Source organism: Lagenorhynchus albirostris, chromosome 12 (assembly GCF_949774975.1).
Source record: "Lagenorhynchus albirostris chromosome 12, mLagAlb1.1, whole genome shotgun sequence".
NCBI lineage: Eukaryota > Metazoa > Chordata > Mammalia > Artiodactyla > Delphinidae > Lagenorhynchus > Lagenorhynchus albirostris.
The window spans coordinates 59,680,791-59,696,443 of NC_083106.1; the positions used below are offsets into that span (position 1 = coordinate 59,680,791).

Consider the following 15,653-nt stretch of genomic DNA (forward strand, 5'->3'; position numbering starts at 1 on the left):
AACCACAAATGGTATCATCATATTGTCCTATGTAGGGTTTCATTTAACAGTTTTTTAGAGATCTGTTCATGTTAGTTCATACAGTTTTATGGACCTATCATAATTTATTTAGCCAAGTCTATTTTTTGATATTTCAGTTAATTCTGTTTATTTTGGTATTACAAATAATATTTCATTGAACATCCTTATGTAGATATAAGATATACATCTTTGAATACTTGTACAAGTTATTTAGTAGATTAGGTTTTTGGAATTGATGTGGCACATTGCACTTTTAGTATTTTATATGCTTCTCTGGTGTTGTATATTAAGTTTCCACAATTTATGTACACTAACTGTGAACATGCCTTTGCCTCATACTCTTGCCAGTAGTGGATATTATTAATCATATTTTTTGCCAACTAATGCGTGAAAAATGATACTGTCTCTGTTTTTGCAATTTCCCGATTACCAGTGAAGTGGAGCATCCTTAATTTTATTATCTTTTTATATTTGCTTTATTAATTACCTGTTCATTATATTTTGCAAAGTACTTGTTTTATCTCTTGTTTCATTCTTTCCCGCCTTTCTTTAATTAATTAGTAGAGGTTTGTATATATTATGGATGGTAATCTTATTTCACATGTTGCCTATTTATTTCTTGGTCTTGCTCTTTGACACCTTTAGTTTCCGTTATCAAATTGGCAATTTTCTATAAATATTATATAGTTGTAAATTATTATTATTTTTTTAAGCACTTGAGCATTTTTAATGTTCAGAACAGTCTTTGTGATTAACACAATGATGTGTACATTATAACGTAGCACTTACTGTCTTAAAGTGTCAGGACTAACTACAGAGAGGCTTACTACTTGACTTCGTTACAAATTAAAAGGATTCCTTTTTTTTTTTTAACATGTATATTGGAGTATAATTGCTTTACAGTGGTGTGTTAGTTTCTGCTTTATAACAAACTGAATCAGCTATACATATACATATATCCCCATATCTCCTCCCTCTTGGGTCTCCCTCCCATCCTCCCTATCCCACCCCTCTAGGTGGTCACAAAGCACAGAGCCGATCTCCCTGTGCTGTGCGGCTGCTTCCCACTAGCTATCTATTTTATATTTGGTAGTGTATATATGTCCATGCCACTCTCTCATTTCGTCCCAGCTTACCCTTCCCCCTCCCCATGTCCTCAAGTCTGTTCTCTACATATGCGTCTTTATTCCTGTCCTACCTCTAGGTTCTTCAGAACCTTTTTTTTTCTTTTTTAGATAACATATATGTGTTAACATACGGTATTTGTTTTTCTCTTTCTTACTTCACTCTGTATCCATTCATCTTTCTACAAATAACTCAGTTTCCTTTCTTTTTATGGCTGAGTAATACTCCACTGTATATAAGTGCCACATCTTCTTTATCCTTTCATCTGTCGATGGACACTTAGGTGGCTTCCATGTCCTGGCTATTGTAAATAGTCCTGCAATGAACACTGTAGTACATGACTCATTTTGAATTATGGTTTTCTCAGGGTATATGCCCAGTAGTGGGATTGCTGGGTCATATGGTAGTTCTATTTTTAGTTTTTTAAGGAAACTCCATACTGTTCTCCATAGTGGCTGTACCAATTTACATTCCCACCAACAATGTAAGAGGGTTCCCTTTTCTCCACACCCTCTCCAGCATTTATTGTTTGTAGATTTTTTTTGATGATGGCCATTCTGACTGGTGTGAGGTGATACCTCATTGTAGTTTTGATTTGCATTTCTCTAATGATTAATGATGTCGAGCATCCTTTCACGTGTTTGTTGGCAATCTGTATATCTTCTTTGGAGAAATGTCTATTTAGGTCTTCTGCCCATTTTTGGATTGGGTTGTTTGTTTTTTTGATATTGAGCTGCATGAGCTGCTTGTATATTTTGGAGATTAACCCTTCGTCAGTTGCTTTGTTTGCAAATATTTTCTCCCATTCTGAGGGTTGTCTTTTGGCCTTGTTTATGGTTTCCTTTGCTGTGCAAAAGCTTTTAAGTTTCATTAGGTCCCATTTGTTTATATTCGTTTTATATCCATTTCTCTAGGAAGTGAGTAAAAAAGGATCTTGCTGTGATTTATGTCATAGAGTGTTCTGCCTATGTTTTCCTCGAAGAGTGTTATTATGGTGTCTGGCCTTACATTTAGGCCTTTAATCCATTTTGAGTTTATTTTTGTGTATGGTGTTAGGGAGTGTTCTAATTTCATACTTTTACATGTAGCTGTCCATTTTTCCCAGCACAACTTATTGAAGAGGCTGTCTTTTCTCCATTGTATATTCTTGCCTCCTTTATCAAAAATAAGGTGAACATATGTATGTGGGTTTATCTCTGGGCTTTGTATCCTGTTCCATTCATCTGTATTTCTGTTTTTGTGCCAGTACCTCACTGTCTTGATTACTGTAGCTTTCTAGTATAGTCTAAAGTCTGGGAGCCTGATTCCTCCAGCTCCGTTTTTCTTTCTCAAGATTGCGTTGGCTATTTGGGGTCTTTTTTGTGTTTCCATACAAATTGTGAAATTTTTTGTTCTAGTTCTGTGAAAAATGCCATTGGTAGTTTGATAGGGATTGTATTGAATCTGTCAATTGCTTTGGGTAGTGTAGTCATTTTCACCATGTTGATTCTTCCAGTCCAAGAACATGGTATATCTCTCCATCTGTTTGCATCATCTTTAACTTCTCTCATCAGTGTTTTATAATTTTCTGCATACAGATCTTTTGTCTCCTTAGGTAGGTTTATTACTAGGTGTTTTATTCTTTTTGTTGCAGTGTTAAATAGGAGTGTTTCCTTAATTTCTCTTTCAGATTTTTCATCATTAGTGTATAGGAATGCCAGAGATTTCTGTGCATTAATTTTGTATCCTGCTACTTTACCAAATTCATTGATTAGCTCTAGTAGTTTTCTGGTAGCATCTTTAGGATTCTTTATGTATAGTATCATGTCATCTGCAAACCGTGACAGCTTTACTTCTTCTTTTCTGATTTGGATTCCTTTTATTTCTTTCTTTTTCTTCTCTGATTGCTGTGGCTAAAAGTTCCAAAACTATGTTGAATAATAGTGATGAGAGTGGACAACCTTGTCTTGTTCCTGATCTTAGAGGAAATGGTTTCAGTTTTTCACGATTGCGAACAATGTTGGCTGTGGGTTTGTCATATAAGGCCTTTATTATGTTGAGGTAAGTTCCCTCTATGCCTCCTTTCTGGAGGGTTTTTATCATAAATTGATGTTGAATTTTGTCAAAAGCTTTTTCTGCATCTATTGAGGTGATCATATGGTTTTTCTCCTTCAATTTGTTAATATGGTGTATCACATTGATTGATTTGCATATATTGAAGAATCCTTGCATTCCTGGAATAAACCCCACTTGATTATGGTGTATGATCCTTTTAATGTGCTGTTGGATTCTGTTTGCTAGTATTTTGTTGAGGATTTTTGCATCTATGTTCATCAGTGATATTGGCCTGTAGTTTTCTTTTTTTGTGACATCTTTGTCTGGTTTTGGTATCAGGGTGATGGTGGCCTCATAGAATGAGTTTGGGAGTGTTCCTCTCTCTGCTATATTTTGGAAGAGTTCAAGAAGGATAGATGTTAGCTCTTCTCTAAATGTTTGATAGAATTCGCCTGTGAAGTCATCTGGTCCCGGGCTTTTGTTTGTTGGAAGATTTTTAATCACAGTTTCAATTTCTATGCTTGTGATTATGTTTCAATTTTTGTGCTTCTGATTGGTCTCTTTATATTTTCCATTTCTTCCTGGTTCAGTCTTGGGAGGTTGTGCTTTTCTAAAAATTTGTCCGTTTCTTCCAGGTTGTCCATTTTACTGGCATATAGTTGCTTGTAGTAATCTCTCGTGATCTTTTGTATTTCAGCAGTGTCAGTTGTTACTTCTTATTCATTTCTAATTCTGTTGACTTGAGTCTTCTCCCTTTTTTTCTTGATGAGTCTGCCTAATGGTTTATCAATGTTGTTTATCTTCTTAAAGTACCAGCTTTTAGTTTTATTGATCTTTGCTATCGTTTCCTTCATTTATTTTTCATTTATTTCTATTCTGATCTTTATGATTTCTTTCCTTTTGCTAACTTTGGGGTTTGTTTTGTTCTTCTCTTTCTAATTGCTGTAGGTGTAAGGTTAGGTTGTTTACTTGAGATGTTTCTTGTTTCTTGAAGTAGGATTTTATTGCTATAAACTTCCCTCTTAGAACTGCTTTTGCTGTATCCCATAGGTTTTGGTTCATCGTGGTTTCCTTGTCATTTGTTTCTAAGTATTTTTTGATTTCCTCTTTGATTTCTTAGAGATCACTTGGTCATTTAGTAGTGTATTGTTTAGCCTCCATGTGTTTTTATTTTTTACAGCTTTTTTTCTGTAATTGATATCTAGTCTCATAGTGTTGTTGACAGAAAAGATACGTGGTACGATTTCAGTTTTCTTAAATTTACCAAGACTTGATTTGTGACCCAAGATATGATCTATCCTGGAGAATGTTCCTTGAGCACTTGACAAGAAAGTATATTCTGTTGTTTTTGGATGGAATGTCCTGTAAATATCAGTTATGTCCATCTTGTTTATTGCATCATTTAAAGCTTGTGTTTCTTTATTTTCATTTTGAATGATCTGTCCATTGGTTAAAGTGGGGTGTTAAAGTCCCCCACTGTTATTGTGTTCCTGTCGATTTCCCTTTTTATGGGAAATGCTGTTAGCATTTGCCTTATGTATTGAGGTGCTCCTATGTTGGGTGCATAAATATTTACAATTGTTATATCTTCTTGGATTGATCCCTTCATCATTATATAGTGTCTTTCTTTGTCTCTTGTAATAGTCTTTTTTTTAAAGTCTATTTTGTCTGATATGAGAATTGCTACTCCAGTTCTCTTGATTTCCATTTGCATGGAATGTCTTTTTCCATCCCCTCACTTTCACTCTGTATGTGTCCCTAGGTCTGAAGTGGGTCTCTTGTAGACAGCATATATACAGGTCTTGTTTTTGTATCCATTCAGCCAGTCTATGTCTTTTGGTTGGAGCATTCAATCCATTTACATCTAAGGTAGTTATCGATATGTATGTTCCTTTTACCATTTTCTTAATTGTTTTGGGTTTGTTGTAGGTCTTTTCCTTCTCTTGTGTTTCCTGCCTAGAGAAGTTCGTTTAGCATTTGTTGTAAAGCTGATTTGGTGTTGCTGAATTCTCTTAGCTTTTACCTGTCTGTAAAGGTTTTAATTTCTCTGTCAAATCTGAATGTGATCCATGCTGGGTAGAGTAATCTTGGTTTTAGGTTTTTCCCTTTTATCACTTTAAATATGTCCTGCTACTCCCTTCTGGCTTGCAGAGTTTTCTGCTGAAAGATCAGCTGTTAGCCTTATGGGGTTCTCTTGTATGTTAATGGTTGCTTTTCCCTTGTATTTTTAATATTTTTTCTTTGTATTAGTTTGATTAATGTGTATCTTGGCATGTTTCTCCTTGGATTTATCCTGTGTGGGACTCTGTGCCTCTTGGACTTGCTTGACTATTTCTTTTCCCATATTAGGGAAGTTTTCAACTACAATCTCTTCAAATATTTTCTCAGTCCCTTTCTTTTTCTCTTCTTCTGGGACCCCTATAATTCAAATGTTGCTGCGTTTAATGTTATCCCAGAGGTCTCTGAGACTGTCCTCAATTCTTTTCATTCTTTTTTCTTTATTCTTCTCTACAGTAGTTATTTCCAGTATTTTATCTTCCAGGTCACTTATCTGTTCTTCTGCCTCAGTTATTCTGCTATTAATACCTTCTAGAGAATTTTTAATTTCATTTATTGTGTTGTTCATCATTGTTCGTTTGCTCTTTAGTTCTTCTAGGTCCTTCTTAAACGTTTCTTGTATTTTCTCCATTCTGTTTCCAAGATTTTGTATCATCTTGATTGTCATTACTCTGAATTCTTTTTCAGGTAGACTGCCTATTTCCTCTTCATCTGTTTGATATGGTGGGTTTTTACCTTGCTCCTTCATGTGCTGCATATCTCTCAGTCTTCTCATTTTGCTTAACTTACTGTGTTTGGGGTCTCCTTTTCGCAGTCTGCAGTTCATAGTTCCTGTTGTTTTTGGAGTCTGCCCCCACTGGCTAAGGTTGGTTCATTGGATTGTGTAGGCTTCCTGTTGGAGGGAACTAGTGCCTGTGTTCTGGTGGATGAAGCTGGATCTTATCTTTGTGGTGGGCAGATCTGCATCCGGTGGTGTGTTTTGGGGTGTCTGTGACCTTATTATGATTTTAGGCAGCCTCTCTGCTAATGGGTGGGGTTGTGTTCCTGTCCTGCTAGTTGTTTGACATAAGATATCCAGCACTGTAGCTTGCTGGTCGTTGAGTGGAACTGGGTCTTAGCTTTGACATGGAGATCTCTGGGAGAGCTTTCGCTGTTTGACATTACGTGGAGCCGGGAGGTCTCTGGTGGACCAGTGTCCTGAACTCGGCTCTCCCACCTCAGAGGCACAGGCCTGACACCCGTCCGGCGCACAAAGACTCTGTCAGGCACACTGCTCAGAGGAAAAGGGAGAAAAATAGAAAGAAATAAAGAAAAGAAAAGAAAGTTTTTAAAATAAAGAATTAAAAAATGATTTAAAAAATTAGAAGTATTAAAACGAAGAAAGAAAGAAAGGAGGGAGCAACCAAACCAAAAAGCAAATCCACCAGTGATAATAAGAGCTACAAACTATACCAAAAAAAAAAAAAGAAAAAAACGGACAGACAGAACCCTAGGACAAATGGTGAAAGCAAAGCTATACAGACAGAATCACACAAAGAAGCATGCACATACACGCTCTCAAAAAGAGAAGAAGGAAAAAAAATATGTATCTATATATTAAAAAAAGTAAAAAGGAAGAGAGCAATCAAATCAATAAACAAATCTACCAATGATAATAAACTCTAAAAATTAAACTAAGATAAACATAAAACCAGAAACAAATTAGACGAGAAAGCAAACTCTAGGTCTACAGTTGCTCCCAAAGTGCACCACCTCAATTTTGGGATGATTTGTTGTCTATTCACTTATTCCACAGATGCAGGATACATCAAGTTGATTGTGGAGATTAATCTGCTGCCCTGAGGCTGCTGAGAGTAGTTTCCCTTTCTCATTTTTGTTCACACGGCTCCTGGGGTTCAGCTTTGGATTTGGACCCACCTCTGTGTGTAGGTCGCCTGAGGGCGTCTGTTCTTTGCTCAGACATTACGGGGTTAAAGGAGCAGCTGACTAGGGGGCTCTGGCTCACCCAGGCTGCGGGGAGGGAGGGTTAAGGAATGCGGGGGAGCCTGTGGCAGCAGAGGCCAACATGACATTGCACCAGCCTGAGGCGTGCCGTGTGTTCTCCCGTGGGAGTTGTCCCTGGATCACGGGGCCCTGGCAGTGGCGGGCTGCACAGGCTCCTGGGAGGGGAGGTGTGAATAGTGACCTGTGCTCGCACAGACGTTTCTTGGTGGCTACAGCAGCGTCTTTAGCATTTCATGGCTGTCTCTGGTGTCTGCGCTGGTAGCTGTGGCACATGCCCGTCTCAGGAGCTCGTTTAGGCCGTGCTCTGAATCCCCTCTCCTCACACACCCTGAAACAATGGTCTCTTGCCTCTTAGGCAGGTCCAGAGTTTTTACTGAACTCCCTCCCGGCTAGCTGTGGCGCACTAGCCCCCTTCAGGCTTTGTTCACGCAGCCAATCCCAGTCCTCTCCCTGGGATCTGACCTCCGAAGCCTGAGCCTCAGCTCCCAGCCCTCACCCGTCCTGGCGGGTGACCATACAAGCCTCTCGGGCTGGTTAGTGCTGGTTGGCACCGATCCTTTTTGCAGGAATCTCCCCGCTTTGCCCTCCGCACCCCTGTTGCTGCGCTCTCCTCCGTGGCTCCAAAGCTTCCCCCTCCACCACCCGCAGTCTCTGCCCGTGAAGGGGCTTCCTAGTGTGTGGAAACCTTTCCTCCTTCACAACTCCCTTCCACTGGTGCAGGTCCCATTCCTATTCTTTTGTCTCTGTTTATTCTTTTTTCTTTTGCCCTACCCAGGTACATGGGGAGTTTCTTGCCTTTTGGGAAGTCTGAGGTCTTCTGCCAGCGTTCAGTAGGTGTTCTGTGGGAGTCGTTCCACGTGTAGATGTATTTCTGATGTATTTGTGGGGAGGAAGGTGATCTCCATGTCCTACTCCTCCGCCATCTTAAGGTCTCATGTAGTTGTAAATTATTAATTATTTAGGTAATAAACATATCCTTTACCTCAATACCTACTTTTCAATGCATTAATAATATGAAAATACATATATGTGTATGTGTATATGTGTAAGCACTTATATACATACATGTGAACATATAAAGGTGTACACAAACACATGATTTCCTCTCTCATGTGGACTGTATTTCAAATAATTTATTCTTAGAGCAATACTCAGATGAACTTACTCTGACAGGTTCAAATTTTGGTATCCGTTACCTTGGTTTGCTCTATTTCATGCCAAAAAACAATTGTACATGGTTATTTTTCCAGTATTTGTTAAAGGAATAATGTTTTAAAGGCTTTATTGGTTAGAAATATGGGTAAAGATTTTCTAGTGTTTCCTGTCTTGTATTTTTTTCTTTAAAGTGATGTTGCATTGTTGCTTTTCAGGTGGCCAAATTAAGAAAATCTATTAAATGGTACTTGGGAGGATTGAAACTTTTTTAAGCTAATGTCTATCACTGCTCGTATAAGAAAGGAATTGTTTTCAAAGTTTTATTTGCAAAACATTTGCTTTTAACTGTTATTTTGCAGTTTTGTTATGTTAATTTAAAGGTGTACGGTCACTTTCCTCCTTCTGAATTACTAAAATCTACTGTAGTTTTAAACAGAATTTATCTTATTCCATTTTTAGAACAAGTTATATATAGTCATCAGTTTATGAATCTGGCAGGTGACAATTTAACCAATGTCAGCCTATTTGAAGAACATTGTGAAAATCTTCTTTGTGATTTAATAAGCCTGTCCCTCAACAGGTATGATAAGGTAATGTTTTAAGAGTTCATTTGCACTTTTGGTATTTAATGGCAATAGTCAGTACTTAATGCATGTGGTTTGACCCATAAGAATCTAAAATGGCTTACTTGTTAATTCTTCTAATTTTGTATTTATTTTTATTTGGGAGGTGGTTGGGAAAAGAATTTGAGGTAAACATTTAAAACAGGCTGGAATTAGTGTTTTAGAGCTGTTTTTAAAAAAATAGCCTTTTCCATTTGTCAAAAATAAATAAAAACAGAATGTTCATGATAATGATTGGAAATTTAATTTCTGTTCAAATAGATACCAGCCCTTTAATAATCTATTGTTTTGTTGTTATATAATAAAATAAATGAGTACTTAGCTAAAGTTAGTTGACATATTTAAAGAGAGGTTTTGTTTGGTTGTCTTCATAAAAGGTCTAGAATCATGGGGGAAATTACATGTTTTTACTAAATTGCTTATCATAGTGTTTAATGCAGACAGTGATTTGAAAGTGCTATGGTATTCATTTATTTTCAAGCAATGGAAATTTGTTGACAATAATCACTTATTTCAGGTTACAAGCATAAATGTTACCTATGGGAAATTGGGATTTATAATTTTTTTAAATTTAGATTGTGTTTTATGTATTTATTATTAATATTGTTTAAATCTAGTCTATGTATTTACAACTAATATAATTAGTAGATTGACCAGATATGATATAGTAATGTCTTTACTGTTGTTTTTTTTTTTTACTGTGTATTATGTTAGAAAAGTGTATGTAGTATGTGAAATAATGAACACATTATGAATTTCAGAAGTCTGGCTATACTTACAGTGCATATTCTCTGTATTATTTGGGGCCATTGAGGGTATATTTGTTACAAAAATGGTAAAGTTGCCTAACCTTTATAAATTCCTAATAATTGTACTTGTTCTTACAAAAAAATTTAGTCTGCATTACAGAGAATCAAAATTTATTTTCTAATCATTTTCTTAGAAGTCTTTTTATTTGGCTGATAGATTAGATCAAGGTTTAGAAACCATGGCCCTGCAGCCAAATCTAGCACACCACCTGTTTTTATACGTAAAATTTTACTGGAACACAGTCCCATCCTTTTTATCCATTATCTGTGACTGATGTAGAACAATGGCAGAGTTGAATAGTTGTTACAAAGACTATTTCACTATTAAAGCCTCAAATATTTACTATCTAGCCCTTTACAGAACAACTTTGCTGACCATTGGGCTAGATGATTAAAGCAGAGGTTTTTTTTAAGTTGAAAATAAAATTCATTGTGTACTTTTGTTTTTTAAATGGAAATTTATTTTAAAAGTTAATGAAATGGTATGTTTTTTTATAAACAATTTTATGTAATTGAGCATAAATTTTAAGTCATCTAAATCATTCTTTTAAAACATTTGGGGAGATATGTGGCATGTAAAGTTCTGCTGTCTTATAAGTTACTCTTTTTGGGTCTTTCCTGCAGGTTAGGCCTTCTGAAGCATTAATGAGTCACCATTGCCCCTGTCCATGCATTAAAGAATTATGGGTTCTACTCATTCATCTCCTCAACCACAGGAGTAAATGGTCTCTCTCAGAAGTAAGTTATAAAATTGATGTTAGTTATTGGTACTAGCTCTTACACTGAATTCATGCAGTGGTTTTGTCAAAGAAAAATCTTACGAAGTCTTTCTTTATAATAAGACAACCACCACCACCAAACAGAGCATTAACTGAATACTAAATACCTACTATTTTTTTAACCCTAAATTGGTAATATGAAACATCTAGGGGAAGTACAAGATTTGACTGTTTTATTTTCTCAAGTTCTTTTTTTTTCTGTCAAGAATCTTTTAGACCATACTTAAAAACCCTCTAGTAATCAGGAAATATTTTAGTTAGGAAATGAGGTAGATTTAGATTTGTGGAGAAATAAAGCACAGGTTTTTATTAATCCATTTTACAGTATCTTATTTCAAGGAGAGAGAAAGATAAACACAAAGGGGAAGGTGGGAAATTTTACTTCACCTCATTTTGATCAAGTCTTCAGAATGGGGCTTTTATTTTATTTCAAGTGTTCTGGATTAGTAGAAAAAGAGAAATATTCATATGCAGAAGTAAATACAAATAATTCACTGTGAAATGATACTTAAAATGGTTTATATGTTCTTATCCAGTTAGGAGTTTAAAATAATTTCTTCCTATATACATTTTCAAGAATTTATCCATAAATTAAAAAAACTTCTCTGTAGCTCTTCAGGTCGAAAGCTCAATTCTAATATTTTAAAAATTTCTTTAAAGACACTACAAATTCAGGGAAATGTAAACGGATAGAACAATGAGTTACCACTCCTATTAGAATGACCAAAATTAGGAACACTGACAACTCTAAATGCTGATGAGAATGTGGAGCAACAGGAACTCTCATTCATTGCTGGTGGGAATGCAGAATGGTACAGCCACTTTGGAAGACATTTTGCTTGTTTCTTACAAAACTAAACATAGTTTTAGCATATGGATCCAGCAATTGTGCTGGTATTTACACAGTGAAAACTCATGTCAACACAAAAACCTGCACATGCATGTTTATAGCAGCTTTATTCATAATTGCCAAAACTTGGAAGCAACCAAGATATCCTTCAGTAGGTAAATGGATAAACTGTGGTATATCCAGACAATGAAATATTATTCATCACTAAAAAGAATGAGCTATCAAGCCATAAAAAGACATGGAGGAACCTTAAATGCATATAACCAAGTGAAAGAAACCAATCTAAAAGGCTACACACTGTATGATTCCAACTATATGACATTCTGTGAAAGCTAAAGCTATGAAAACAGTAAAAAGATTAGTGGTTTCTGAGGGTAGGCAGAACACAGGGCACTTTTAGGACAGTGAAAATTATCTGTATAATTTTAATAATAACTTTTTGGAGGTTTATAATACTATATTTATTTTGAGTTATTTTAGTAGTAAATTTACTAGGTATAAGTAAAATAAAGTAAATTTACTATGTATAAATTTAACGCATTTTTACTTATTGAGTAAGAAAGTTGTTTTTCCGTGACATTTTGGTTTGTCAGTAGCATTAAGCTTTCCACAGTAAGACTTAAATATTACACAGTCTCAGCAATATTTTCCTTTGATTATTTTCCAGGATGTTTTATTTCATTTATGTGGTAAACATAGATTTTTCCATTTTCTGCAGTTTATCTTTAAGAATTTTATATTTTTTAGAATTGTTCTTATTTTAGAAATTTTAGACTTGAAAGTGTAAACTACATAGAATTAATTAAGGCATGTTCATACTTGTTGCCCTGAGTCTTTTTCTAGATTTTAAGCAGAAAAGTAGACATAATTTAAAATACTATATTATAGAAATTTGCATAGTAATATGTATTGTTTAACCTAAATGACTGTTATGCTTTTCATTTTATGTAGTAACCAGAGTTATTTGTCTTAAAATAATGGAAATCATAGGTCATTTCATTTTTTAAAACACAACTAAAATATATTATTCACAGATTTTGAAAGCTATTTTATTTTGAAAGTTAAATTAGAAGTTTCCATTCCTGACAGTAAGACAGTTTGACCTTTCTGCTAAAAAAATAATCATGCTGCATATCATATAATATCATATAATAAGCATTTTAGATGTGTCAGTGAACTTGTTGAAAGTAAGAAGTATTGAGGCCAAATACTAAATGTAGGTAGGAATTCAGGTCAGCTGAACCTTGAAGCTTAGAGGCAGTTGCTGAATTATATAAACTTGGAAAATTAGCTTTCATATATTATAAGGTCCAAGAATAGAAGACAAAGCTCAGAATCAACTCAAGTTGGTAACCTACTATATACCAACTACCCATAAATCTGGGCCCCCAAAAGAATGAACTAGAAACTCAACTAAATTTGTAAGGAAAATTGCCTGTCTTTAACTGTGTTTCTTTGCAGTTTAAAATAGCTTCAGTGTATTTATCATAAGCCAGCACTCATACAGTTTTATAGCCTGAGTTCATGTTGCTTAGGTTGTACTAAAAATTTCGAGCCAGTGACTTCTAAGTAGCCTTGGACAATGGGTGGACGCTTAAACCCACATCTTCTCGTGTAACCTTCCCCAAAATATAAAATAGCAAGAACAAATAAAACTGCACAGAAAACATGTTGATAGCATACCTGCAAGATAAGAATGTTCAAAGCTGTAAATTAAAAGTAAAAGCTACCAAAGCACTACCACACCTTTCTGTCAAGCAAGGGCAGGCAGTCTGAGAAAAACTGCTCTGAGGAGAGAGGAACAGAGAGTTAGCAGCAGCCATAAAATTGGTCTAAAACCATTTCAAGAATGTGAAAATACTGGAAAGGTTTTTTGTAGATCAGAAGAATAGGAACATAAAAGTGTGTGCAAAGCATGAGGCAGTCTTTGAAGGTAGAGCTTCTGGAGAATAAAAAGGCAAAAAGGGAGTGGTTCCCCCTTGGTGATTAGGTGGTGAAAGGGATAGGAAGTAAAAGCATAGAACAATGTCTCTTGTAAAATAAATTAAAAAAAAAAACAACAAAGGATTCATACCTACTTCACACCACCACCACCACCAAAAAAAAAGAAATCTAGTAAAGAAATGGGACTTTGGTACATTGACAAAAGAGGGCTTCACTGAACTAGGAATCTTTTAGAGTAGTCCAAACCTGCAAAATGAAAAGAAGAAAACTAAACAAGTCTTTATAAAGTTACTACAAGGAAACAGAATTGATTTGATATACTTTAGCTGAGGATACCCTCTTCCCCAGAAACAACTATAATGCAGAAGAAAATCCTAAGACAATACTCCAGACTGAATTAAGGAGATAAGCATTTGGGGCTATAAAAACAAAAACAAAAAAACAACTTGAATAAGATATTCAGATTTTAAAACAGAAAGACCAAAAGCTAGGAATTAATGAAAAGAATAAACTGAAGGCAGGAGAGAAATGGAAGAAAACATCATTATAAAATTGACTGAATTACAAAGTGCCCAAGGAGAATAGACTCAAGTGAAAATTTAATAAGGGGCATGGAAGAAAGGCAGGAAAATAACCAAGAGATTAAAAATGAGATAAAGAAAGGAATATAAATGGTTAGAGAGAAAATGGTTGAAATGGGAGATAAGCAAAGCAGAAATAACCATATGTATAAATGGAGTCCCCTAAAAAAAAACAAAACAATGGGATATAGCTAACACTCAAAATTATTATCCAAGAAAATATTCCAGAAGTAAAAGAAGACCCAAATCTACATATTGAAACGGCCTGCTTGATAAGTGGAAAGATTAATTCCAAATAATCCATCCTGAGACATATTGTAAAACTATTTGACTTCAGACATAGAGGAAATATCTTCCAGTCCTGAAGGAAATCTTCATATCCTCTAGGCAAAAAGGCTAAATTACTTAGAAAAGCTAAATAAGTTGACCTGCACTAGACTTCTTAAAAAAAACATAAAACAAGGCAACAGTAGAGCATTTAAAAAGACTCAAAAACCCTTCCTCCTTGTGAGGACACAGCAGACGTCTGTGACCTGGAAGAGGGCCATCATGTGACCATGCTGGCACCCTGATCTCGGACTTCCAGCCCAAGCATTGAATGAAATACCAGTATGGCACAATAGAACAAGCCCTCAGTTTAAAGAAAAGCAATGTAGGGACTTCCCTGGTGGCGCAGTGGTTAAGAATCTGCCTGCCAATGCAGGGGACACGGGTTCAAGCCCTGGTCCGGGAAGATCCCACATGCCGTGGAGCAACCAAGTCCGTGTGCCGCAACTACTGAGCCTGTGCTATAGAGCCCGTGAGCCATAACTATTGGGCCCACGTGCCTAGAGCCCGTGCTCCACAACAAGAGAAGCCACCACAATGAGAAGCCTGCACAACCGCAACGAAGAGTAGCCCCCACTCGCTGCAGCTAGAGAAAGCCCACGTGCACAGAAATGAAGACCCAATGCAGCCAAAAATAAATAAATAAATAAATTTATAAAAAGAAGAAAAGAAAAACGATTTAGTCCCATCTTTTGCTCTGTGGAGGTTATATGGGCTCTAACTATGACATCCCTTAATAGAATCTCAGGACCAAGAAAAATTAACCAAACAAAAAGGAATCAAAACAAAAAATTCCTTCTAAAACAACAAAGAAGCAAGTTAAAAATTACTCTTTGTACTATCAGACGGGCAATGACTTTGGGGACCAAGATGGATGTGGATAAGCAGAGAAAGAAAAACTGAAAAAGCAATTGAAAGATTCAGGAGGAACAGGGAAGCTTTTCTCTTTCATTCACTCAGGAGTTAATGATATTGCAGGAGATGTGATCATTCCCCTGAATGCTGACAGCGGGCTAAGCTCTATATAGAACCTATTCTTAGGAGCTTTCCAGACTACTGAAAGCAGATATTTTTTTTTTCTGTCTTGTACATGATTTTAAAAATTTATGATGTGTCAGTACTGATTTCTGTAATGCACTGTTTATTTTTTTAAAAGAACAAATTATGTGTGTGCATATATATACGTGTGCGCACACAAGCTTACATTCTTCCAAAAAGAAGTATTTAATTCCTTCTCTCTACTGCCTACCCTCCGTCCTATTCTTTGGAATGAGGGAGGGGAAGACTGAATGGGATTTCGAGTCTTCCCACTGAGAAAGGGACATTTTCTGGAACCAAGTCAG

The 15,653-nt window shown here is 35.8% G+C and overlaps 1 protein-coding gene across 2 annotated transcripts in view; it reads left to right on the forward strand.

The window, feature by feature from the left end:
- Nucleotides 1–15,653, forward strand: part of MMS22L (MMS22 like, DNA repair protein) — a 138,749-nt gene that overhangs the window by 13,283 nt on the left and 109,813 nt on the right. The window contains exons 7-8 of one of the 2 annotated variants that reach the window (XM_060167611.1): nucleotides 8,857–8,992; nucleotides 10,459–10,567. In XM_060167611.1, coding sequence (XP_060023594.1) covers nucleotides 8,857–8,992; nucleotides 10,459–10,567 — 245 coding nt within the window. Of the gene's footprint in view, nucleotides 1–8,856; nucleotides 8,993–10,453; nucleotides 10,568–15,653 lie in introns of both variants that reach the window. The other variant, XM_060167610.1, reaches the window with a different exon arrangement.